The following is a 27,312-nucleotide window of genomic DNA, read 5'->3' as shown; positions in this document are numbered from 1 at the left end:
TGTTTGCTTTTCTATTTTCAGTTTTAAGGAAAAGCAATTATTGATTTTCATCTTTATCATTACTATTATTGCTATGTAATTTTAAAATTCCCCTCAGCACACTTTTGTGTCATCTCATAAATCATATAAAACTTTAATTATCATGGTTTTATTTTCATTCAATTCAAAATATTCAGTTTTCTCTTTTGATTTCTTCTTTATCCGTGAAGTACTAAAAAAATTAGCTGAATTCTATGAAGATGTCTAGTAGGTGACAGAATTGTAGTTTTCCAAGTTTAGTTATTCATGGTTTGAAGGATCAATATTTTGTCCTTAGTAAAATGAATGGATGTATTCATCTTTGTCATCTTCGTTGAACTCCATGTACTGATATGGCTTTAAGCACCCAGTTTTGATGATAGCATTTCAAATTCTCAGAGACAAAGGCTGGGGTAACAATGGTGGAAGATTCTGTGATCATCACCTGATCTGTGTTCTGGGTTGTGTAAGAGATCCAGACTAGACAATACTTTCATCAAGTCCCAGGAAAGGAAACCCATTTCTAAAAGATTTCTGACATGCTGTGGGATTCCAGATCCTTTAGACAAACAGATTTCTAATAATTTCCTAGAAGGAATTTGGAGTATTTTAAATCTTGCTTTGTTCTAGAAAACAGAAATCAAGTGTTTTGGTTTAATATCTTTGGAAACTCATAGTTTTTTTTTTTTTTTTCTCTTACACACGACCTTAAATGATTAGAAGTTTTCTTGGTTTATAGTCATAAGTGACTCCCCTTTTTTGTATCATTACCTTATTTGGGTCCTTATGAAATGTGTATCAAATATATTCTTACCTTTTCTTTATGGTTTCTCCCTTTTAGAAACATGTTCAAAATCCAATATAAGGATTGAGAATGGATTTTTGTCTGAATCTACCTTTACGTATCCCCTAAATAAACAAACAGAATATAAGTGTAAACCAGGATATGTAACAGCAGATGGTAAGACATCAGGGTTAATTACATGTCTGAAAAATGGATGGTCAGCTCAACCTGTATGCATTAGTAAGTAATTCATTATCTTAGTATTCTTTATCTTGATGATAACTATACAGAAGCATTAACTTTGTTCTTTTGTCCTTTTTTCTTTCTTTTTTTAATTTTTTTGCTGGGGCAGGGTCATATGAAGTGTTTTGTGGTTCCATGGCTATATTTGAAAAGATCAGTTACAAAGCTTTGAAAAATGTATCTTTTTTTTTTTTTTTTGCCTTTAATGATTAATTACTAATGGAGTAGAATATCATTGTACTATTTAGTTCAACGTTTTGTCACTTTAAAACATCCTGTGACTAAAATCTAATTTTGCTAAGAGCCTTACCTCTCTTCCGGGATAAATTCATTTATTTTCAGTTGAGACCTTTGTGCTGATTGCATCTGCTTTTATTTTAGGAGACTCTTAAGCCAGAATCTCTGCTCCTAAGCCTAAAAGTTATGTTTTTAAGCAAAGATGTGAGGCCATAGTGCATAAACTTCAAATAATATGATATATAATTCATGTTAGGATAGATATCCTTGTGAAAAATTCTCTCTTAGGAAATCTTCATAAACATCTAGTTAGTGGAGACAGAGAAACACTTCTAGACAGGACCAAATTCTGCTGTGCTGAAGGTTTTTCTTGTAGCAACACATAGATGTTTATGAAGATTTTCTAAGAACAATGAATGAGTTTGTTTTATTCATCCCAAAGCTACACACTGATATTTTTGAAGTGATATTTTACATATTCACTTTAGGTGAAGTGGGTATTTATAATATCCCTTTCTACTGTTTTCATTTTATTTCTTCCAGTGTCTATACTTGCTACAGGCACTACACCCTCAAAATGAAAAAAGTTTCACATATCAAACTTATTTTATTTTAATATATGACAGTTTTCCATTCTAACACTCTTTATGAAAAATATCTCTATTATTATATTTTACTAGTATAATTTTGCTTTAATACATTATGAAGTTTGAAGTAAATTATTTAAACTATTAACATCAGTCTACAGTGTTAGTGAGGAGAAGGCAGTGGCACCCCACTCCAGTACTCTTGCCTGGAAAATCCCATGGATGGAGGAGCCTGGTGGGCTGCAGTCCGTGGGATCGCTAGGAGTCGAACACGACTGAGCGACTTCACTTTCACTTTTCACTTTCCTGCATTGGAGAAGGAAATGGCAACCCACTCCAGTGTTCTTGCTTGGAGAATCCTAGGGACGGGGGAGCCTGGTGGGCTGCCGTCTATGGGGTTGCACAGAGTTGGACACGACTGGAGCGACATAGCAGCAGCAGCAGCAGCACGGTGTTAGTGAAAACAGATTGTTTGTTAACATATTTTCTTATAAATAGCTATAAATAATAAAATTATGTCTATATTCAACCTCGATAAGTATAAAATAATATACAACCATTAGAGATATAGTTGGAAAAGGAAAATCAGCATGTGAATTTTAAAAATTTTATAGCATCTTTAAAAAATTAACTTGCCTTTTGAAAATTACTTCTTTTCATTGAAGTTTTCTCTGGCAAATATGTCACAACTGCTAATTAATTTGGCATATTAATTAGGAAAATGCTGTTATGAAAATAGTATAATACTTCTGTAATGGCTTATTTTAATACTAGCTTTGGGAAAAAATGCACAAGTACAGCAACTGAGGAACATGTTCATAACGTAAATAATTCAGAAACATTAAGTGTTGAGAAAAATGTTGCATAAAAATACACTTGTTTTCACTTTGAGTAATTATTTCAGGACAGTGATATATCACTGGCATGGTTGGCTAATTTTTTATGATTTGTACATACTAATTGGTGAAGCCCTTTTCCCTTGAGATGAAACTCAATCAAATTGCCCAGTAAATAATATTAGAAATAAAATCAAAATCCCATTATCCCTTAGAATCCTGTGACAGGCCAGTATTTGAGAAGGCCAGAGTCAAAAGTGATGGCACGTGGTTCAGGCTGAACGACAGGCTGGACTACGAATGTGTTGATGGGTATGAGAACCGAGATGGACGCACCACAGGCTCCATAGTATGTGGTCAAGACGGCTGGTCTGATAAAGCTGCATGCTATGGTAAGCACTCTTTTCCAGATGTTCTTAGAGATAAGCAAAATTTAACAGTAATTGTCAGAAGTGTTTTATTTGTACCAAATTACACAGATCTAGAATCATCTTTAAGGAATGATGCTTCCTTCTACTTTAATGTAAACTGGAAGGAGGGGAAGTTTTAAAGTCCAATGACTCACTCAATACAAAATGACAGGGTCTTGCAACCTGTTCAAGTATTTGCTTGTAAGTGTCTGCTTATACCTCCTACCTTGAATGTTAACTTCTGCAGGTTTTGACAGGTGCTTTTTATTTTCTGACTTGGACAAGTTCTGAGGACAATGACATGGATCTCTTTTATTTTGCCAATCAGATGTGTTTTTTCCAGGGTTGAAAATAGGGCTTCAGTCTCTGGTAAGCTGAGTGGATGTTGAGTGTCCCAAGTCAAGGGAAGAGTTATGTGCAAACTTTGGCAGCAAGGTAATATTTGGAAAATATGAAGGTGGGCGGATTCTACTGAATGAGAGAGGATTTTATGAGCTAAAGCTGATATGAGGCAAAGGAAAGATGAGCTGGGTTATTTCAAGGCATATTAACATTGACTGATTTTATGATTCATGAAAAGCCATAGGGAATTTTAAGAAAAGGAATGATATAATTTTATTTGGATTTTTGAAGGCCGTTTGTGGATTTTTTCTGTATGCTGTGCTTATGATGGACAAGAGAAGATTCAAGAAACCATGCGGGGTGAAAAAGTGTGGGGATTAGATAAATTCTTGGCTGAAGTGATTCAGAGCAGAGAATAGATTTGGGATATATCCTCCTGGTAATAAATGCACATAACGTTGCTAAATGTTGGTTGTCAGAAAGAGCAAAAGTTGAAGGGACTCATGTTTTGAATACCATTTTCTCATAAGCAAGCAAGCAAATGGAAATGACTTTCTTACATGGTACTGGCAGGAGAAAGAACACTCTTGCAAGAGCATCACAACTTTGACCTGAACACATTGTGGTTGGGCCAATGGGGACCATAAACATTGGATACATCAACTGTAGTGTTGAATGCATAGGTTTAAGCAGGAGATACCCACATGAGATTATCACTCTCTAAATTATGACATCAGATTAGAAAAGAATGTAGAATGAAAATAGAAGAAAGCTCAAGACTGAGTCCTGAAGCTTCCAACACTGAGGTGTCTGACAGAAGAAGAATAGATGGCAAAGTGGACAGAAAGAAAGGAGGACCCAGGAATTTAGGAGAAAAAAATGTCAGAATGAATGTTGCATAGATTGGACAGAGTAAAATGATTTAAGAGCAAGGGATAATAAATTGACTAATAGTAATTTCTATGGAATCAGCCTGAAATGGTTCTATATCCAATTCCACCATTTGCTAAGTATGAATCTAAGGGCAACAACCTATTTGAAGGTTTATTCACTCCTCTGAGTCTGTAAAATGATTTAATATCTACAAATGTTCTAATATTTCAAAAGATCTTTTAGTTATTAAAATAAATTATTCATATACACTTGTCATAATGCCTGCCATACAGTTTAATCAAGGAAATTGTAAACTAATTACATTAGAATAGTTACACTAATGAATACTTCTAATTCAGTTAATAAGCCAGGTTAAAAGACTAAAAATGTGGTGCCAACATTAATTGTGAGAGAGACAGTTTCAGATGGAGTAGACAGGGGAAAACCTACTTAGAACCTGCTAAATAAATTATTAGTAAGAAATGCAATACAGCATGTGGACATAACTCTTTGAAAAGGCTTGGTTGTGACAGAGAACAAGAGGTTCAGGATAGAGATTTCAGATAGACACACAGGGGAAGCTTGTTAGAGGAACAGGCCAGGCTTCTTCAACAGTGTCCAGAGCCCAAATTTCACTTTCAGGCTGTCAGCAAGCACCTAATATATGCCAGAAGTTGCCTAAGAGTAATTGTGAAGAATACAGTGGGGGACAGTGGTATGTCTTTCAAGAGCTTTCATGCCAGTATGAGAAAAATAAAAAGATAAATTAAGGCAAATAATGAACCAAAAAGTAAAAATATTTCTATTATATTAATCCAATAAGTGTATTCTAAGAAAAAAGAATCCAAGTGCTTAGAAAGTAGGAGGGACTGCGGGTCAAGTTTATGTAGGAAGACGTCTATGCAAAGAAAGCCTGGAAACCATTCGTCAGCAGAGGCACACGCCTTTGCGGCAGCCATGGCAGCAAAGCAATTGGCTTATTTTAAAAAGATCAGATGGTAAAGAATCTGCCTGCAATGCAGGAGACTTGGGTTCAGTCCCTGGGTCAGGAAGATTCCTTGGAGAAGGGAATGGCAACCCTCTGCAGTATTCTTGCCTGAAGAATTCCACAGACAGAGGAGTCTGGAGGGCTATAATCCATAGGGTCAAAAAGAGACATACCTGAGAGACTACAATTTCACTTTCAAAATTTCCGAGCCACCTGACAGTAAAATATCCACTTGCATTGCGGGAGACCTGGATTTGATCCCTGGGTTAGGAAGATCCCTTAGAGAAGGGAATGGCAACCCACTGCAATATTTTTGCCTGAAGAATTCCATGGAATTTTGGCGAGCTGCAGTCAGGGAATCACAAAGAGATGGACACAACTGAGCTACTAACAATTCTAAGTAAAGGGAAAGGCTTTTAACATGATCATGTCTTTCTTACAGTCACTCTATTGGAAGACAGCAGTTGGAAAACAGCCTAATGCCAAGACCTTTTTGTTGTTAAAGCAATATTTAACACAGTATGATAAAATAGGAATTTTACATAAGATAAACATAAAATATGTAAACAAAGTCACATAACATCAGAAGTATTGCTATGTGGAAGTTTGGAATAGAATTTTAGGAAAGGAAACCCAATGATTCTCATCAATAATAACCTCTCATCTAAGCTACAAAACTCAACATTAAAAAAAAGCAGAAACAGAAACAAACAACAACAACAAAAAAGCAGAAACAAACATTGATTTTGGGGGGAGGGGGCATTACTTGTAAAACTAGTTAGCTTATGTATAATTTTATGATAATGTTTGAAGAATTTTAGATAGTATGATTCTACTTTTTGGTGAGATTCTAATTCTTAAATTCCAATTGAGAAGTTTAAAAATGATTTAGCAATAGGAAGATTCCAAATAAAGAATAATGAAATTTTTGATAATATGTAGCAATCCCTGGTGGCTCAGATGGTAAAGAATCTGCCTACAATGCGGGAGACCTGGGTTTGATCCCTTGGTTAGGAAGATCCCCTAGAGAAGGGAATGACTACCCACTCCAGTATTCTTGCCCGGAGAATTCCATGGGCAGAGAGCCTGGCCAGCTATACTCCACGGAGTCACAAAGGGTCAGACACAAGTGAACGACTAATCCACACACAGCAATGTCACAAATTTCATAGATTTTACACATTTTCAATGATAAGTTTATACTTTTTTAAAATGAATCAGAATAATTAAACATATATTAATAGTTAAGCTCATTTATAGGTACAATAAGATTAGATGTTTGTGTTGTCATATACATAATCAAGACACCTAGAATATGCCTATGTGACCTTGAACATGTTTACTCATTTTGTTTCATGTTTCAGTTTGATTTCTATACTTGTAGATAAAATTAAGTGATTTTTAAAGTACCTGTAACTCAAATATAAGAGAAATGTCTCTCTTGTGTGTTCTAGTTTCCCAGGTATATTTTTTATAATACCATTTTTTCATTTGTATTCAGTTTTAAAATTGTGTATTTTTTATTCTGAGAGAATATTTCTACATTTTGAGACCAAAAAAGTAGCATTATATTTTGTAAATGTCAGTGATAAAATCAGATCCAGTATTAACAAGTTGACTTTACAAATAAATTATCAGGCATATATGTTGCTACTCAATACCTTATTATTTCTCAAAATCCCAGATGAGTGCAGAGGATGTATAAAACCTAACATGTAATGTTTTTCAAGGAAGAGCATTAATGTGTGTTCTGTGTATGCAGTACCCAGCACCTCATTTTATGTGACACAAATAATATTTATTTTGCAATGGTTAAATATTCTCACTCAATTATTTATCTTTTTTGATAGAAAGAGAATGCAGTATTCCTGAAATGGATCCATACTTAAATGCTTATCCCAGGAAAGAAACATATAAAGTTGGAGATGTGCTGAAATTCTCCTGCAGTCAAGGCCGTATTATGGTTGGAGCAGATTCAGTTCAGTGCTACCACTTTGGATGGTCCCCTAAACTTCCAACGTGTAAAGGTAAATATTTATCTGACAGTTGTTGGAGCAAGAGTTGGGATTTCAGATATCAACCTTTTTATTTCCCTCCCTTAATTTTCTGTCCACTTCCAGTGCATCTATAGTCTAATGCATTAAGGCAGAGATATACCCACCAAGGTGGAGAAGGAAACGGCAACCCACTCCAGTATTCTTGCCTGGATAATCCAGGGGACAGAGAAGTGTGGTGGGCTGCTGTCTATGGGGTTACACAGAGTCAGACACAACTGAATGACCCACCAAGGATATGTGCTGGGTATACCTCAGTTTTCCTTCTTTAAGAAATTAACCTCCAGGTGCTTCTTGAAATATGTGGTGGAGAATCCACATAAATGCATGAGGAACCTGACACTGGCAGGATTTCTTGTTAGTTTTCCTTTTTCCTGCAATTCCACCATTAATATTGGAGAGTTTATATACTGTGGGCATCTAGTGTCCTCAAGTATATCTAAAGAGTGTTCAAGTAACTTAAAATCAGTTCAGTCACATGTATCAAATCATATGAATCAAAGTTAAACTTTTCAAATGCTTCTCTCAAATGATATTTTTTCAAAAAGTTTTCACACAGTATTTCTGTGGAATAAAAGTATTGCTGTAATTTATACTCCCAGATTGAGTAACTGGTTTGCATATTTATTTAACATGTCTGGATAATGAACATGCTTTCTGAGCATACATAGACTTCAATATACTAGTTCAAGATGAGTAACAGAATCAGTAAACACTATTCTTTTTTCATCGTTTAAGAATGCTAAAATTAATTATATAACAAATAAAAGATCATTTAGAGAAATCCATTTCTGCATTAGCTGGATTTTTCAGTTATAAGACACAATGTTACCATAATTTATGCAATATTTCTACAGTAAAGAAAGTAAAGTCCTGTGCTCTACCTCCTGAACTTCCTAATGGGAAAAGGAAAGAAATACACAAAGAAGAATATGCACACAATGAGGTTGTGGAATATGCTTGCAACCCCAAATTTCTGATGAAGGGTTCTCATAAAATTCAGTGTGTTGATGGAGAATGGACAGCTTTACCTGTGTGTATTGGTAATGTATTAAAAGTAGTAATATTTCAAGGTAAATCATTACTCTTATTTGTATCCATATACACATTTAAATAATATTTTAAAGACAAATATATTTGTGGATTTTCAGAGGAGGAGCGTACCTGTGGAAATATACCTGACCTTGATCACGGCGATGTCAAGCCTTCTGTCCCTCCCTATCACCATGGAGACTCGGTTGAGTTCAGTTGCAGAGAAGCATTTACAATGATTGGACCCAGATTTATCATGTGTATTAGTGGAGAGTGGACCCAGCCTCCTCAGTGCATTGGTCAGAATACACATCTCAAATTGACCTTTAGTATTTGCAGCCATTCTGTTGAAATTTAGAGTTATCCTTGAGAATGTCAGATCTTAAAATATAATGACCCCAAACATTTGATTTTTATAGTCCAATATGTGTCTAAAGAGGAAAAATATAAACTAGCAATAGAATTTTATCCATCTTTCTGTCCTGATATGGACATTGTTTATCTTGACAAATGTGAAACTAAACCTTACTGACAGATACTCATGTGATTAAAATGGGAGTACTAGTTACCAGGAAAATACAACTATCATTGCAGAAATGCCATTTTTGCTTTTATATGGTACTCTTTCTTTTAGAACATTGGAAACCAGGAATTATAGTTGAGGAAAATACCCATTTGATACATTTCTGTAGGAATCTTCCCTCTCAAGCTTCTAACAATGATAATTTCTCTATCTGTTTCAAATTCTGCAAAGGGAATTTACTGTGTTGGGAAGGGTGGGCTCCAGCCCTCCCTGTTAGTAGGTAACTCTGTCATGGGAGGCACTTGGGGTGGGGCCAGGAACCTGCCCTGATGCATTTCCCTGTAAGAGATTCATCCTGACTTTTGGATGATCAAGTCTTTGATGACTGACCAAGAGAATCAATGTTAGCTGCCTTCTTTCATTTTTTCTATTGGAATAGACTTTTTCCTGGAGTTTTCCTGGGCTCTGCATTCAAAGACAGCCCTGGATTTCCAGGCCTATTAACTCATTATATTTCTAGTCATTAATTATTCCAAGAAGAAGGTATGGCTTAGGCTTAGGCCCTGAGTGAGGGCAGGGACTGATAGCTGTTTTCTTTGCCGACAGTATGTCAAAAGACCCATGTCAAAAGACCAATTGACAGATGGGAGACATTCAGTGGGAGTTTATTTAGTTAAATAGTAATTTTTTTTTTGCTTATTAATCCCTGCATTTTCATGAACACATTATTTGTCCTAGGTATTGCCAATTCTTCAAGATCAAACCTCATCTTTGTCCTCTTCTATCTCCTCAAATGACCTCACCTCATTTAACTTTTCATTCTACCTAATGCCAAAATGTTTGCTTCAATTATTACTCTTCTGACCTCAGAGTTTTCCTTGCAAAGGTTAATCCTCTACCTGTATTCAGTTTAATGTAGTCCCCCTTTGCTATAATAGACCTTATTCCAGTTTTCTTCTCTCGAGGTTTATTTTGTAACTCTGTCTAATCTAGCTTGTCATTCTTCCTACTATGCTTATTTTCTCCTAATAAAATAAGTCTGCTTTCCTTCCAGAAATCAGTCCATCATAGGATGAGGCCCGCAGCCACTATTTCTCCTTTTGAGTATACATCTTCCTTTGGCCACCATTCCTTGAAGAATACTACTGGTTTTATGTCCATCAACACCCTGAACAAAACTTAAAAACAGGGCTAATTCTCAAGGCTTTAGTGTGTTTTCAATTCAGCTTGTTATTTTATTTTTTCAGAGTTTTATTTTGATATCATCATTTTTCTTTGACTATCTACTCGACTTTTCCTTATTTTATTCATTTCATTAAACCTTTATCATAAACAAATCATTAACATATACTGCCAAAGATCTATACAGATATTTTGTCAAATTCAAAAAGAACTTCCACTTGCACTGAACTTATAAAATAGGTATATATATACATAAAGCTTTTTTAGTCCATATTTAACTTATCCTGGAGCTAGAAAAAAATTGTTATCATGGCTTTATATTGCATTATAATGATCTGATACATAACATAGTGGCTCAAAGACTCCAAGTGTATATGCAAGATAGGTTGTAACTTTAAGTACCCATCTTCTTATTTCAAGTGTTTGTTTATTTTTGGTGTCAGGTAAAAGATTTGCTTAAAAGTTAAGATTCTATACAAAACACCTTGGATGTAGTTTTCTTATTATGTTTCATATTATTTCTTGAAAAAAATGTATATAAAGTAGCAACTTGGTATGCTTAGTCCACAGAAAATTGTTTTATTTTATTGTTTTAAGATTGTGAATTAAAAATAATGTAGAGATGCTTAAGGTCAACAAGCAAATTTATGAACATTTGCACAGATTTCAAGTTTGGGACCAAATTTATTCACATGATAGCTATTTGCTATGTAGATCATCAAAAAATATTCCAGTCAAAAAGGCAGAAATCTTTAGAATGGGTATTTTCTCTGAAATTTCAAAAACTGGACACAAGACTCAGGCTCATGTATAATTTTTCATCTCATGCAATTTGATCAGCAATAACTTGGCTGGTGCAATTTGTAGGCAGAAATTCTCACATCATTATTTTATTGACTCCATAGCTATTTTTTGTTATTAAGCTATTTGGTTCTTTAGAATTAGTCTTTTCAAGAGAATGTTTTCATTTTATAGCAACAGATGAACTTAGGAAGTGTAAAGGGTCAACATTATTTCCACCTGAGGGGAGACCAGCACATAAGATTGAATATGACCATAACACCAACAAAAGTTACCAATGTCGAGGAAAATCAGAACACAAACACTCAATCTGTATAAATGGAGAATGGGATCCTAAAGTAGACTGCAATGAAGGTAATCTCTTGTCCATAATGTTTTAAAAAATGTATTCTATATCTCTCTAACTTGTAAAAGTAGTATCTTTGTGTCCTTCAAGGAAATTTAGCTATTTATCATTCCAAATATTTTCCATCTGCAAGGTAATTTAGAAGCTAATCAAAATAATGTGTCTAAATATTAATTGTATAACGTGCCTTAATCAGCTATGTGACAAACAACTCAGAGACTTTGTGACTTTAAATTAACATCTGGGCAGTAGGTGTGCTCATTTCTATGGAAAAGCCATTGTTTCTGATTTTGTGTATTACACATACATGTACTTATGTTTATGCTGAACTATTATGTATTTATCAACATATCTATATGTATCAATCTATGTATCTATTTATATATATTTACGTATCTATCTAGTCATCTATTTTGGGAGAAGGCAATGGCACCCCACTCTTGCCTGGAAAATCCCATGGATGGAGGAGCCAGGAAGGCTTCAGTCCATGGGGTCGCTAGGAGTCGGACACGACTGAGCGACTTCACTTTCACTTTTCACTTTTCACTTTCATGCATTGGAGAAGGAAATGGCAACCCACTCCGGTGTTCTTGCCTGGAGAATCCCAGGGAGGGGAACCTGGTGGGCTGCCATCTATGGGGTCGCACAGAGTCAGACACGACTGAAGCGACTTAGCAGCAGCAGCAGCAGTCATTTATTTCTCTTGTTTGTTTAACTATCTTGAGAAGTCTTGAGTCATGTTTACATGATGAATTCCAATTGAATAGGTTCATTTCAATTTTCCACTTTTAATATCTGTGTTTCTCTTCTCCAACTCTATGACTTTTGGACTCCCTATCCTCAATATGTTTACCAATTTCTACAAGCCTAGAATATCTAGAAAGAAGCTTCAAATCAATAGAAAACCAGATCTACTGTCTAATATTCCACCTCATAATTCATCCTTTTATAAAGATCCAAATATAAAAATCATACAACAATAAAGCTGTATTAATGAAGAATAAATTATTTAGAAAAACATAACTATTTAGGAATTAAACAACAAGCTTCTAAATAACTGCCATGCTGATACATAATGTACATTGTATATTATGGGCTTCCCTGGAAGTTGTGCTGGTAAAGAATCCGCCTGCCATGCAGGAGACCCCAGTTCAATTTCTAGATCAGGAATATCCCCTAGAGAAGAGTTAGGCTGCCCACTCCAGGATTCTTGAGTTTCCCTGGTAGATCAGTCTATAATCTGCTTGCAGTGGGGGGGGACCTGGGTTCAATCCCTGTGTTGTGAGGATCCCATGGAGGCAACCCACTCCAGTATTCTTGCCTGGAGAAGCCCCAAGGACAGAGGAGCCTGGCAGGTTGCAGACCATGGGATCACAAAGAGTGAGACATGACTGACTGGCTAAGCAGAGCATTGTATATTATACATTATATATTTATGATTGCTTGGTCCTTGTGAATTAACTTTTTTTTAATTATAAAATACTTCTTAATTTTTGTCATGTACCTTGTCTGGAAATATATATTAGCTTTTTAAATATAGTTAAATTACAACAATTTATTATTTCATATGATGAAGAAATTCCCCCAAAATTTCAAGGAATTCATGATTATAAATTATTCTAAATTAGTAGCAAATATAAAATTAAAAGAGCTTGCTACACAACTGCATCTTTAAAGAAGCAAGCAACATTTAGGGGTAGTGAAGTACATATGTTCTACAGTTTCTTCTAGAAACTTTATAATTTTATGTGAGTATATTTAAGTATGTTATCTGTCTCATGTTAACATTTGAGAATTGCATAAAGTAGGAGTTGATTTTTTATGGATGGATTGTCAATTATTTTAAGAATATGTGTGGAAAAGCCATTGAAGTGAAAAAATCAGTTAACCAGGAAAGTGTTGATTTATTTCTGAACTTTATATTTAGTCACTTAACTATCTTCACTGCTGCCAAATTACCTTTGTAACTAGCTTTTTAGCAGGCTGAAAGTCTGATAATAGTCTCCAAGTATGTTCCTCTCACTCAAAATAACTTTAGTTATTTTGGTTTTGAACATAGAAATTTCAGGGGAAACTTACAAACTTTTTTAAAATATAAATTTATTTATTTTAATTGGAGGTTAATTACTTTATAATATTTTGATAAAATATTGGGTTGTATATCAAATGGGATGACTTTGTAATGAGAAAAGAATTGTGGACAATTGGCTTCTTTACCATATTGAATTTTGAATTCATAAACATGGTATGTCTCTATTTATTTCTGCTTCAATATTTCCAGACATACCAATAGGCTCCCCTGGGGGCTCAGACAGTAAAGAATCTGCCTGCAATTCAGGAGACCCGGGTTCAATCCCTGAGTAGGGAAGATTCCCTGGAGAAGGGAATGGCTACCCACTTCAGTATTCTTGCCTGCAGAATCCCATGGACAGAGAAGCCTGGCAGGCTGCAGTCCATAGGGTTGCAGAGAGTTGGACACGACTGAGCACACGTGAGATCTGATATGCAGTTTGCTTCTTTGAAATATTCCCTTGATGAAGAATTCAGTTTCTTTAATAGGGAGTATGCTATTCACATTTTCTACATTGTCTTATCTCTGTGTGACTGTTGCATTTTTCAAGAAATATCTCTATTTTACCTAACTTATGAAATTGATTGATGTAAAATCATTTCTAATAGTCACATAACATTCTATTTTTCTTTTAATCCTATAGTATATTGGGTAATCTCACCTCTTTCATTTTTGGTATTGAGAGTTGTTTCCCTCCTTTATTTTGTGAATAGAGTTTTGTTTTTCAAAATTATCATTTTCAAATTAACATTTTTAACACACATAGTTTCTTCCATTTCCTCTTGTGTCTAATTTGTATGTTGTTAATGTTCATGATTTTTAACTTTCTTAATTTTCTGTTTTCTCTTTTCTATTAATCTTTCTCAATTTTTTCTCTCTTGTGGACTTAATTTTCCTTTTTTCTGATCGCTTCATTTTAATTTTACTCTTGATTCAAACCATCCTGCTTTTGAAATCTAAGCCTGTAAAACTACCTTTTTTTACTTCTAAGTATTGCTTTACCTGTGCCTCAAAAATTTATAAATATGTATCAATTTTATTTTCAATGAACTGTATGTGAAATATTGTCTAATATTCATAGTGGCTTCTTTGATGTAACAGTTGTTTAGAAATGTGTTGTTTAATTCTCACATATTTATGGATTTCTAAGTAGTTCAGTCTCCATTAACAGTAATACTGTGGTATGATTTTTATCTAGAGAGCTGCATATATTTACTGTACACAATTTGATGATTATCATCAGTGATTACATAGATAATTTATTCTTATTTATTTCTAATCTAATTCCCTTGTCATAGAACACAGTCTGTAAATTTTTAATATTTTGAATTTTATTCTTTCTTTGTTGCACAGCATGTTGTCTATCTTTGTGATGTTTCCATTTCATATAAAGTATATGCATATTCTAGTTTCTAGATCAGGTTAACATTGTTCATAGTGTTCTAAAATGTACCTATATCTTAAAATAGCTTTTTCTAGTTGTTCTATCCATCAGAGTAGGAATGCTCTCAGAATTGCTAACAAGTGGTTGTGGATTTGTCTATTTCTTCTTTCAGTTCTGCCCATCTTTGCTTCATGTACTCTGATATATTCTTAGATACATTATATATTTATAATGGCTTAGTCTTTGTGAATTACCTTTTTAATATTTATAAAATAGGTCTTCATAGTTTTCATAATATGCCTTCTCTGGAAGTCCACATTAATTTATTGAAATATAGCTAATTAATTTAAAACACCTGATTATTTTCATGTGATAAAAGAATTCCTCATCAATTTCATGTAATGAGTCCTCAAATTATTCTCTATAAATTAAAAGCAATTGTAAATTAAAAGAAAGCTAGATAAACAACTTATTCAACTATATCACAAAACTTGGAAATTAAAAAAATTTTTTTTCTGTGATTTACTGACAGAAAATATGTTAAATTAAGTAAAATGAAAACTGTATACTTTAGAATCTATGGTACACAGGAAAAAACAAAGATATGTATAGATTAAAACTTGATTTACAAAAAAGTGAATTAAGTAATAGGTAGTACAATCTAGAATCCAGAAAAGAACATACATCCAAAGAACATAGAAGGAAAGGAAAACTAAAATTAAAATGTCAATTTTTATAATAAGCTAAAAAGTATAAATAGCTGATTTGCAAAATATTCAGTTTACGGGGAAATGTAGTGTATAGACTAACTTTTGGAAGACTCTTAACAAATTAAAATTATTAGGACAAAAATGTTTAAACATCAGACATAAAAAAAAATAAATTCTTGAAAATACATTGATAAAAAGGTCAAAATAGTTAAAACAGAAATAAGAGAAATATTTGTGATGAAACATAAACTATTCCAAGTCTTCCCTGGTGGCTCTGATGGTAAAGAGTCCACCCGAGTTCCAGGAGACCTCGGTTCTATTCCTGTGTTGGGAAGATCCACTGGAGGAGGGCAAGGCAACCCACTCCAGTATTCTTGCCTGGAGAATCCAGAATCCCCATGGACAGAGGAGCCTGGCAGTTTATAATCCATGGGGTTGCAAAGAGTCTGACATTACTGAGTGACTAAGCACAACACAGCACAAAAAATACTCCTATTGACTTAGATCAGAATAGAAGATCTGATGATATTACTAATGATGAATAAAGTATATTCAGTCAAATATGTCCCTGAATTTAATACAAAATGTTGGCTCCCTGAAAGGATTTATGAGTTTCCAGCCTATACTTGCAGAGTGTTTCTAATGAAATAGAAATGAAGTATGACAGGAGAAAGCAAAACCAAGGGGTCATAAAGGGCTCCAAATTCTTCCAGGTGTATTCACGCAGTCTTCCCTCAGTTGAGCAGAACAGGTTTTGTCTTCAGATTATGAATTGGATATTTGAGGTATCTCTACTTGATGGACTCAGACACAGTTTACAGAGGGATCTTTTATACCCTCTGGTCACGTAGAGAAAGCCAGGCTTGCTAATCCATTAAAGAAGGTGCATTCATCAGTGTATATATCGTTTAACAGTGCAGGCAAGCTAGTGAACTGTACCTTCAGGAGAGTACTGACCTGTAAACAATACACTCTAAATCCCAGTGAACCAATCTAACTCTTACCTTGTTCAAGAATCAGCATCAAATTAATAGTTTATTAACTAAATGTAGTTTCTATCTGGCTAATCAACTCCCATGGTAGAAAAATTGGTGAGGGCTTCAATCCAAGTCCAATATATCTGATCATGAATATCTGCTAAAAAAAAAAAGAGACCCTGATAGCAGTTTTTCCTCAGTAACTATAACTGAGTGAGCAATTCAATTAGGGCATCCTAAAGGTTAGAAAAAATAAAATCTGTTTTACATAAATCATGCAAGATTGAGCACAGGAAGAATAAAAGGAAGAAACTAAGATCATGAGACAATGAACCAAATGTGATATACTGAAGTGCTAAACAAGCTTAAGAGTATAATTACAGAGTATCATATTATTTGATCATTTATGATATAACATTAGGGCTTTCTGTTTATTGAAAAATTTTCCTTTAATATTTGAACTTATGCTTTTTAATCAAGAAATCTAATTTTAATATTTTCAGAAGCAAAAATACAACTATGCCCACCTCCACCTCAGGTTCCCAATGCTTGTGATATGACAACTACAGTGAATTATCAGGATGGAGAAAAAATATCAATTCTATGTAAAGAAAACTATTTAATTCAAGATTCAGAAGAAATTGTGTGCAAGGATGGGAGATGGCAGTCAATCCCACGATGTATTGGTAAGTAGTGCATGCATAAGTTTGTTTAAAATATTCTTTAAAGAAGATTAATACTCCTCTAAGCTTTGTATCCTTCCATGGTGGCTCAGTGGTAAAGAAACTTCTTGCAACGCAAGAGATGCAGAAGATACGGGTTCGATCCCTGGATGGGGAAGATCCCCTGGGGAGGATGGTGACAACCCACTCCAGCGTTGTTGCCTGGGAAATTCCATGGACAGAGGAACCTGTTGGGCTAGAGTCCACTGGGTCACAAAGAGTTGGACATGACTAAGTGCCTGAGCATGCACACAATCTTTGTATGGATCAGCAGGATGAAGTCCTCTCTGTCTCTTCCAATTTATCTTGAAACAGTAAATCACAGTTTCAGTTTATGAACTGATGAACACTCTTTCACTTCTGATGTGAAATGCAGACAAACTCCTTGGTCTACTGTGCAAATAACAGATAAAATTTATGTTTATGCAAATTTTATTCTTAATGATCAAAGGACAAGAATGAAGGCACAACTGGGCTGCCCAGCCTGGGAGTCATGGTCCTGAAAAATAAGCCCCCAGAAATTCTGACTTAGAAGGCCAGAGTAACTTGTGCACAAGAAAGCCAGAGGGCTTTAGGAAACAGAGTTTCTTCTGTTCTTTAAAGGCATACAAAATCTCCCATACTCTGTGTCCCAGTGAAGAGGCATCAATGGGAAAGAGGCTTGGGTTAGACTAATTTGTTTATCTTTGTGAAACTTCTAGAGAGATAGAAGACAATTGGGATCATAGATACTGGTGCCAGCCATCATGAGAGACAAGTACCACTTTAGAGTTCTCCCTAACACACACATACATAGCTTAATAGCACCAGAGACTTAACAACTCACCAGCATGACAGCACCAACCCCAGACTCCACTGGGCTCCACAGCTGCTACACCTGCATGTCACCCTGCTCGTGGGTGTGATATCACCAGCTCAAGTATGCTTAGGCCCTGAAGCCAGCTCCATCAACACTTCATCCTGCCTATGAGTGGGCTGGCAGCCACCACATGAGGCACAGTCTGTCAGCCACCTGGGGAGGAAGTGGGATCCTTTCCTACTAGTGCACCCAGAGTAGTTGGCATTGACACAACAGAAGGGCACCCCTATAGCATCTAGATCTGCTGAACACATCCTTCAGAGGGGAGCATTCTGTTGGGCCCCATAGACTTCTGCAAAAGACCACTTCTCTAAGATCAGGAATATACCTAACTCTTAGAAATAAACACAGAGTTAGGTAAAATCAGGAGACAGAGAAATGCATTCCAAATGAAGGAATAAGACAAAATCTCAGAAGAGTCACTAAACAAAGTTAAGCAATCTACCCAATAAAGCATTCAAGGTAATGACCATAAAGATGTTCAGTGGACTCTAGAGAAGAATGAATGAAAACGGACTTTTACGAATAAGAAAATATAAAGAAGGACTAAACAGTGCTGAAGGATACAACGGCTGAAATGAAAAATACACTAGAGAAAATCACTAGTAGATTAGAGGATTCAGATGAATGGATCAGAGATCTGTAAGACAGAGTAGTGGAAACTTCCAAACAGCATAGGAAAAAGAAAAAAGAATTTATAAAATGAGGATAGGTTAACAGACATCTGGGACGACTTCAGTACCATTCTCATTATGGGGATCTAAAATAGAGAGAGATCTATCCTGGAGAAGGTTCCATGTGCGCTTGAGAAAAAGGTGAAATTCATTGTTTTTGGATGAAATGTCCTATAGATATCAATTAGGTCTAACTGGTCTATTGTATCATTTAAAGTTTGTGTTTCCTTGTTAATTTTCTGTTTAGTTGATCTATCCATAGGTGTGAGTGGGGTATTAAAGTCTCCCACTATTACTGTGTTATTGTTAATTTCTCCTTTCATACTTGTTAGCATTTGTCTTACATACTGCGGTACTCCCATGTTGGGTGCATATATATTTATAATTGTTATATCTTCTTCTTGGATTGATCCTTTGATCATTATGTAGTGACCTTCTTTGTCTCTCTTCACAGCCTTTGTTTTAAAGTCTATTTTATCTGATATGAGTCTATTTTATCTGATTGCTACTCCTGCTTTCTTTTGGTCCCTATTTGCATGGAAAATCTTTTTCCAGCCCTTCACTTTCAGTCTGTATGTGTCCCCTGTTTTGAGGTGGGTCGGCCATAAAGCTAGCCTTGGTAAATTCAAAAAAATAGAAATGATTCCAAGCATCTTTTCTGACCACAATGCAGTAAGATTAGATTTCAATTACAGGAGAAAAATGATTAAAAATTCCAACATATGGAGGCTGAACAACACGCTGCTGAATAACCAACAAATCACAGAAGAAATCAAAAAAAGAAATCAAAATTTGCATAGAAACAAATAAAAATGAAATTGAAACTGTAATCAAAAATCTTCCAGCAAACAAAAGCCCAGGTCCAGACGGCTTCACAGCTGAATTCTACCAAAAATTTAGAGAAGAGCTAACACCCATCCTGCTCAAACTCTTCCAGAAAATTGCAGAGGAAGGTACACTTCCAAACTCATTCTATGAGGCCACCATCACCCTAATACCAAAACCTGACAAAGATCCCACAAAAAAAGAAAACTACAGGCCAATATCACTGATGAACATAGATGCAAAAATCCTTAACAAAATTCTAGCAACCAGAATCCAACTACACATTAAAAAGATCATACACCATGACCAAGTGGGCTTTATCCCAGGGATGCAAGGATTCTTCAATATCCGCAAATCAATCAATATAATACACCACATTAACAAATTGATTAATAAAAACCATATGATTATCTCAATAGATGCAGAGAAAGCCTTTGACAAAATTCAACACCCATTTATGATAAAAACTCTCCAGAAAGCAGGAATAGAAGGAACATACCTCAACATAATAAAAGCTATATATGACAAACCCACAGCAAACATTATCCTCAATGGGGAAAAATTGAAAGCATTTCCTCTAAAGTCAGGAACAAGACAAGGGTGCCCACTTTCACCATTACTATTCAACATAGTTTTGGAAGTTTTGGCCACAGCAATCAGAGCAGAAAAAGAAATAAAAGGAATCCAAATTGGAAAAGAAGAAGTAAAACTCTCACTGTTTGCAGATGACATGATCCTCTACATAGAAAACCCTAAGGACTCCACCAGAAAATTACTAGAACTAATCAATGACTATAGTAAAGTTGCAGGATATAAAATCAACACACAGAAATCCCTTGCATTCCTATACACTAATAATGAGAAAACAGAAAGAGAAATTAAGGAAACAATTCCATTCACCATTGCAATGGAAAGAATAAAATACTTAGGAATATATCTACCTAAAGAAACTAAAGACCTATATATAGAAAACTATAAAACACTGGTGAAAGAAATCAAAGAGGACACTAATAGATGGAGAAATATACCATGTTCATGGACTGGAAGAATCAATATAGTGAAAATGAGTATACTATCCAAAGCAATTTATAGATTCAATGCAATCCCTATCAAGCTACCAACAGTATTCTTCACAGAGCTAGAACAAATAATTTCACAATTTGTATGGAAATACAAAAAACCTCGAATAGCCAAAGCGATCTTGAGAAAGAAGAATGGAACAGGAGGAATCAACCTACCTGACTTCAGGCTCTACTACAAAGCCATAGTTATCAAGACAGTATGGTACTGGCACAAAGACAGAAGTATAGATCAATGGAACAAAATAGAAAGCCCAGAGATAAATCCACGCACATATGGACACCTTATCTTTGACAAAGGAGGCAAGAATATACAATGGGTTAAAGACAATCTCTTTAACAAGTGGTGCTTGGAAAACTGGTCAACCACTTGTAAAAGAATGAAACTAGAACACTTTCTAACACCATACACAAAAATAAACTCAAAATGGATTAAAGATCTAAACATAAGACCAGAAACTATAAAACTCCTAGAGCAGAACATAGGCAAAACACTCTCTGACATACATCACAGCAGGATCCTCTATGACCCACCTCCCAGAAGATTGGAAATAAAAGCAAAAATAAGCAAATGGGATCTAATTAACCTTAAAAGCTTCTGCACATCAAAGGAAACTATCAGCAAGGTGAAAAGACAGCCTTCAGAATGGGAGAAAATAATAGCAAATGAAGCAACTGACAAACAACTAATCTCAAAAATATACAAGCAACTCCTCCAGCTCAACTCCAGAAAAATAAATGACCCAATCAAAAAATGGGCCAAAGAACTAAATAGACATTTCTCCAAAGAAGACCTACAGATGGCTAAAAAACACATGAAAAGATGCTCAACATCACTCATTATCAGAGAAATGCAAATCAAGACCACTATGAGGTACCATTTCACACCAATCAGAATGGCTGCGATCTAAAAGTCTACAAATAATAAATGTTGGAGAGGGTGTGGAGGAAAGGGAACCCTCCTACACTGTTGGTGGGAATGCAAACTAGTACAGCCACTATGGAGAACACGGTGGAGTTTCCTTAAAAAACTGGAAATAGAACTGCCTTATGATCCAGCAATCCCACTGCTGGGCATACACACTGAGGAAACCAGAAGGGAAAGAGACACGTGTACCCCAATGTTCATCGCAGCACTGTTTATAATAGCCAGGACATGGAAGCACCCTAGATGTCCATCAGCAGATGAATGGATAAGAAAGCAGTGGTACATATACACAATGGAGTATTACTCAGCCATTAAAAAAATACATTTGAATCAGTTCTAATGAGGTGGATGAAACTGGAGCCTATTATAGAGAGTGAAGTAAGCCAGAAGGAAAAACACCAATACAGTATACTAACTCATATATATGGAATTTAGAAAGATGATAACAATAACCCTGTGTACGAGACAGCAAAAGTGACGCTGATGTATGGTACAGTCTTATGGACTCTGTGGGAGAGGGAGAGGGTGGGAAGATTTGGGAGAATGGCATTGAAACATGTAAAATATCATGTATGAAACGAGATGCCAGTCCAGGTTCAGTGCACGATACTGGATGCTTGGGGCTAGTGCACTGGGACAACCCAGAGGGATGGTATGGGGAGGGAGGAGGGAGGAGTGTTCAGGATGGGGAGCACATGTATACCTGTGATGGATTCATTTTGATATTTGGCAAAACTAATACAATTATGTAAAGTTTAAAAATAAAATAAAATTAAAAAATAAAGATGAACATAAATTATCATATTTTATCTTTCACGGAACATTTCTCATAAATAGATATCCACTGCCTTGGGTTAACCTGTGTTCTAAAAAATCATTTAACATTTGAATAATTTGTCTTCTTCTGTTTGTAAGTCAGTAGTAATTAAATAAAAATTAGTTGTCTGGTGCCTGGAACACTTGAGATTTATTATCTAAAATAGATTAAAATCCTATGGAGAAAATAAAAGCAACAATAAAAACCGTTTAATTTCAAAATAAAAAAAAAATAAAATAGAGAGAGACAGAGACTTACTTGAAGAAATAATAGCTAAACTTTTCTAACCTGGGGAAGGAAAGAGACACTCAGGTCTAGAAGTCAGACAGTCCCAAAAAGAGATGAACCTGAAAAGGTCCATACCAGGACACATTATAATTTAATGGAAAAAAAATTAATAATGTTGTTGTTTCAAAGTAAATGGCAATGGGATCATACTTATCAATAATTTCCTTAAGTGTAAGTGGGTTGAATTACCCAACCAAAAGACAAAGACTGGCTGAATGGATGCAAAAACAAGACCCCTATCAGATCAGATCAGATCAGTTGCTCAGTCGTGTCTGACTCTTTGCGACCCCATGAATCGCAGCACGCCAGGCCTCCCTGTCCATCACCAACATCACTCAGACCCCTATATATGCTGTCTAAAAGAGACCCACCTCAAAACAAGGGACACATACAGACTGAAAAAATATTTCATGCAAATGGAGGCCAAAAGAAAGCAGGAGTAGCAATATCAGATAAAATAGACTTTGAAATAAAGGCCATGAAAAAGACAAAGAGAGACACTATCTAATGATCAAAGGATCAATCCAAAAAGAGATATAACATTATAAATATATATGCACCCAACATAGGAGCAGCTCAATACATAAGGCAAATGCTAACAAGTATGAAAGGAGAAATGAACAATAACACAATAATAGTGGGAGATTTTAATACCCCACTCACACATATGGACATGTCATCCAAACAGAAAATTAGCAAGGAAACACAAACTTTAAAGGATACAATGGACCAGTCAGACCTAATTGATATCTATAGGACATTTCACCCTCAAACTGTGCATTTCACCTTTTCCTCAAGTGCACAAGGACCAGTCTCCAGGATACATCACATCGTGGGCCATAAACTTAGCCTTGATAAATTCAAAAAAAATTGAAATCCTTTCAAAGATCTTTTCTGATCACAATGTGGTAAGATTAGATGTCAACTACAGGAAAAAGAAGCTATTAAAAATACAAACACATGGAGGTTAAGTAACACGATTCTTAATAACCAACAAAATAATGGAAGAAATCAAAAAGGAAATCAAAATATGCATAGAAAAAAATGAAAATGAAAACACAACAACCAAAGACATATGGGAATCAGTAAAAAGAATGCTAAGGGGAAGGTTCATAGCTTTACAAGATTACCTCAAGAAATAAGAGAAAAATAAATATCCTAACTTTACACCTAAAGCAACTAGAAAAAGAAGAACCCCAGGGTTAGTATAAGGAAGGAAATCATAAAAATTAGGGCAGAAATAAATGAAAAAGAAACAAAGGAGACTATAGCAAAAATCAACAAAACTAAAAGCTGGTTCTTTGAGAAGATAAATAAAATAGACAAACCATTAGCCAGACTCATCAAGAAAAAAAGGGAGAATAATCAAATCAATAAAATTAGAAATGAAAATGGAGACATCACAACAGACAACACAGAAATACAAAGGATCATAAGAGTCTACTATCAGCAACTATATGCCAATAAAATGGACAACTTGGAAGAAATGGACGAATTCTGAGAAAAGTATAACCTTCCAAAACTGAACCAGGAAGAAAGAGAAAATCTTAACAGACCCATCACAAGCATGGAAATAGCACTGGAATCAAAAGTTTTCCAACAAACAAAAGCCCAGGACCAGACGGCTTCATAGGTGAATTTATCAAAAATTTAGAGACGAGCTAACACCTATCCCTCCCCGGTGGCTCAGAGGGTAAAGCATCTGCCTGCAATGTAGAAGACCTGCATTCAATCCCTGGGTAGGGAAGTTCCCTTGGACAAGGAAATGGCAACCCACTCCAATACTCTTGCCTAGAAAATCCCACAGACGTAGAAGCCTGGTAAGCTACAGTCCATGAGGTCGCAAAGAGTCAGACAGGACTAAACAACTTCACTTTCACTTTTCTTTTCAACACCTATCCTACTCAAACCTTTCCAGAAAATTACAGAGGAAGGTAAACTCCCAAACTCATTCTGTGAGGCCAACATCACCCTAATTCCAAAACCAGACAAAGATGCCACAGAAAAAGAACACTAAAGGCCCATATCACTGATGAACACAGATGTAAAAATCCTTAACAAAATTCTAGCAATCAGAATCCAACAACATATTAAAAAGATCATACATCATGACCAAGTGGGCTTTTTCTCAAGGATGCAAAGATTCCTCAATATTCACAAATCAATCAATGTAATACACCACACTAACAAAATGAAGGAAAACAACACATATGATTATCTCAGTAGATTCAGAGAAAGCCTTTAACAAAACTCAACATCCATTTATGATAAAAACCCTCCAGAAAGAAGGCGTAGAAGGAACATACCTCAACATAATAAAAGCCATATATGATAAACCCACAGAAAACATTATCCTCAGTGGCAAAAAATTGAAATCATTTCCCCTAAAGTGAGGAACAGGACAAGGGTGCTCACACTCACCACTACTATACAACAGAGTTTTGGAAGTTTTATCCACAACACTCAGAGAAGAAAAGGAAATAAAGGACTCCAGATTGGAAAAGAACCAGTAAAACTCTCATGGTTTGCAGATGACATGATCCTCTACATAGAAAACCCTAAAGCCACCATGAGAAAATTATTAGAGCTAATCAATGAATATAGTAAATTTGCAGTATATAAAATTAATACACAGAAATCCCTTGCATTCCTATATGCTAACAATCAGAAAACAGAAAGAAAATTTAATGAAACAATCCCATTCACCACTGTGATTAAATGAATAAAATACTTAGGAATAAATCTACCTAAAGAAACAAAAGACCTATACATGGTAAGCTATAAAACACTGATGAAGGAAATCAAAGATGACACAAATAGATAGAGAAATATACTATGTTCCTGGATCAGGAGAATCAATATACTGAAAATGAATATACTACTCAAAGCAATCTATAGATACAGTGCAATCCCTATCAGTCTCCAACAACATTTTTTTTCACAGAACTAGAACAAATAATTTCACAATTTGTATGGAAATACAAAAAAACCTTGAATAGCCAAAGCAATCTTGAGAAAAAAGAATGGCACAAAAAACCTCGAATAGCCAAAGCAATCTTGAGAAATAAGAATGCACTGGAGGAATCAACCTGCCTGACTTCAGACTATACTACAAAACTACAGTCATCAAGATCATATTTTACTAGTACAAAGCCAGAAATATAGATCAATGGAACAAAATAGAAAGCCCAGAGATAAATCCATGCACCTGTGGACACCTTATCTTTGACAAAGGAGGCGAAAACATACAATGGAGTAAACACAATCTCTTTAACAAATGGTGCTGGGAAAAGTGCTCAACCATCTATAACAGAAGAAAACTAGAAAACTTTCCAACACCATACACAAAGGTAAACTCAAAATGGATTTAAGATCTAAACATAAGATCAGAAACTATAAAACTCCTCGAGAAAAACTTAGGCAAAACACTCTTTGACATAAATTACAGCAAGATCTTCTGTGACCCACTTCACTGAGTAATGGAAATAAAAGCAAAAATAAACAAATGAGACCTAATTAAACCTAAAAGCTTTTGCACAACAAAGACAACTCTAAGTAAGGTGAAAAGACAGCCTTCAGAGTGGGAGAAAATAATAGCAAACGAAGCAACTTACAAAGAACTAATCTCACAATCATATAAACAACTCTTGCAGCTCAATACCAGAAAAACAAATGACCGAATCCAAAAATGGGCCAAAGCACTAAGCAGACATTTCTCCAAAGAAGACATACAGATGGCTAACAAACACATGAAAAAATGCTCAGCATCACTCATTGTCAGAGAAATGCAAATCAAAACCACAGTGAGGTACCATCTCCTGCCAGTCAGAATGGCTGCTATCTAAAAGTCTAATGCAGGAGAAGGTGTGGAGAAAACGGAACCCCTTACACTGTTGGTGGGAATGCAAACTACTACAACCACTATGGGTAACAGTGTGGAGATTCCTTAAAAAAATTGAAAACAGATCTGCCATATGAACCAGCAGTCCCACTGCTGGGCATACCCATTGAAAAAAACAGAATTGAAAGAGACACATGTACCCCAATGTTTGTTGTAGCACTGTTTACAATATCTAAGACATGGAACCCACCTAGATGTTCATCAGCAGACGAATGAATAAGAAAGTTGTGGTACATATGCCCAACAGAATATTTCTCAGCTATTAAAATGATTGCATTGGAATTAGTTCTAATGAGGTGTATGAAACTGGAGCCTATTATACAGAGTGATATAAGCCAGAAAGAAAAACACCAATACAGTATATTAATGCATATATATGGAATTTAGAAAGATGGTCACGACGACCCTATATGCAAGACAGCAAAAGAGACACAGATATAAAGAACAGACTTTTAGACTCTGTGGGAGAAGGCGAGTGGGGGATGATTTGATAGAATAGCATTGAAACATGTATATTACCATATGTGAAATAGATCACCAGTCTAAGTTCGATGCATGAAACAGGGCACTCAAAGCTGGTGCACTGGGACAACCCAGAGGGGTGGGATAGGGAGGGAGGTGGGAGGGGGGTTCAGGATGGGGGTACACTCATGGCTGACTCATGTCAATGTATGGCAAAACCCACCACAATATTGTAAAGTAATTAGCCTCCAATTTAAATAAGACATTAATTAATAGAAAGTTGTTGTTCAGTTGCCAAGTCATGTCCAACTCTTTGCGACCCCATGGACTGCAACATGCCAGGCTTTCCTGTCTCTCAC

At 35.4% G+C, this 27,312-nt stretch overlaps 1 protein-coding gene across 1 annotated transcript in view; it reads left to right on the top strand.

Moving 5' to 3' along the window:
* Positions 1-27,312, top strand: part of LOC109570108 (complement factor H-like) — a 377,373-nt gene that overhangs the window by 332,199 nt on the left and 17,862 nt on the right. Inside the window, 7 exon segments of the mRNA XM_070768847.1 lie at positions 860-1,042; positions 2,921-3,097; positions 7,169-7,345; positions 8,230-8,415; positions 8,524-8,703; positions 11,085-11,264; positions 16,902-17,084. Coding sequence (XP_070624948.1) covers positions 860-1,042; positions 2,921-3,097; positions 7,169-7,345; positions 8,230-8,415; positions 8,524-8,703; positions 11,085-11,264; positions 16,902-17,084 — 1,266 coding nt within the window.

This window comes from Bos indicus, chromosome 16 (assembly GCF_029378745.1).
Source record: "Bos indicus isolate NIAB-ARS_2022 breed Sahiwal x Tharparkar chromosome 16, NIAB-ARS_B.indTharparkar_mat_pri_1.0, whole genome shotgun sequence".
Classification (NCBI taxonomy): domain Eukaryota; kingdom Metazoa; phylum Chordata; class Mammalia; order Artiodactyla; family Bovidae; genus Bos; species Bos indicus.
The sequence above is the reverse complement of the archived record's forward strand: the minus strand, read 5'-3'. Positions and strand labels throughout refer to the sequence as shown.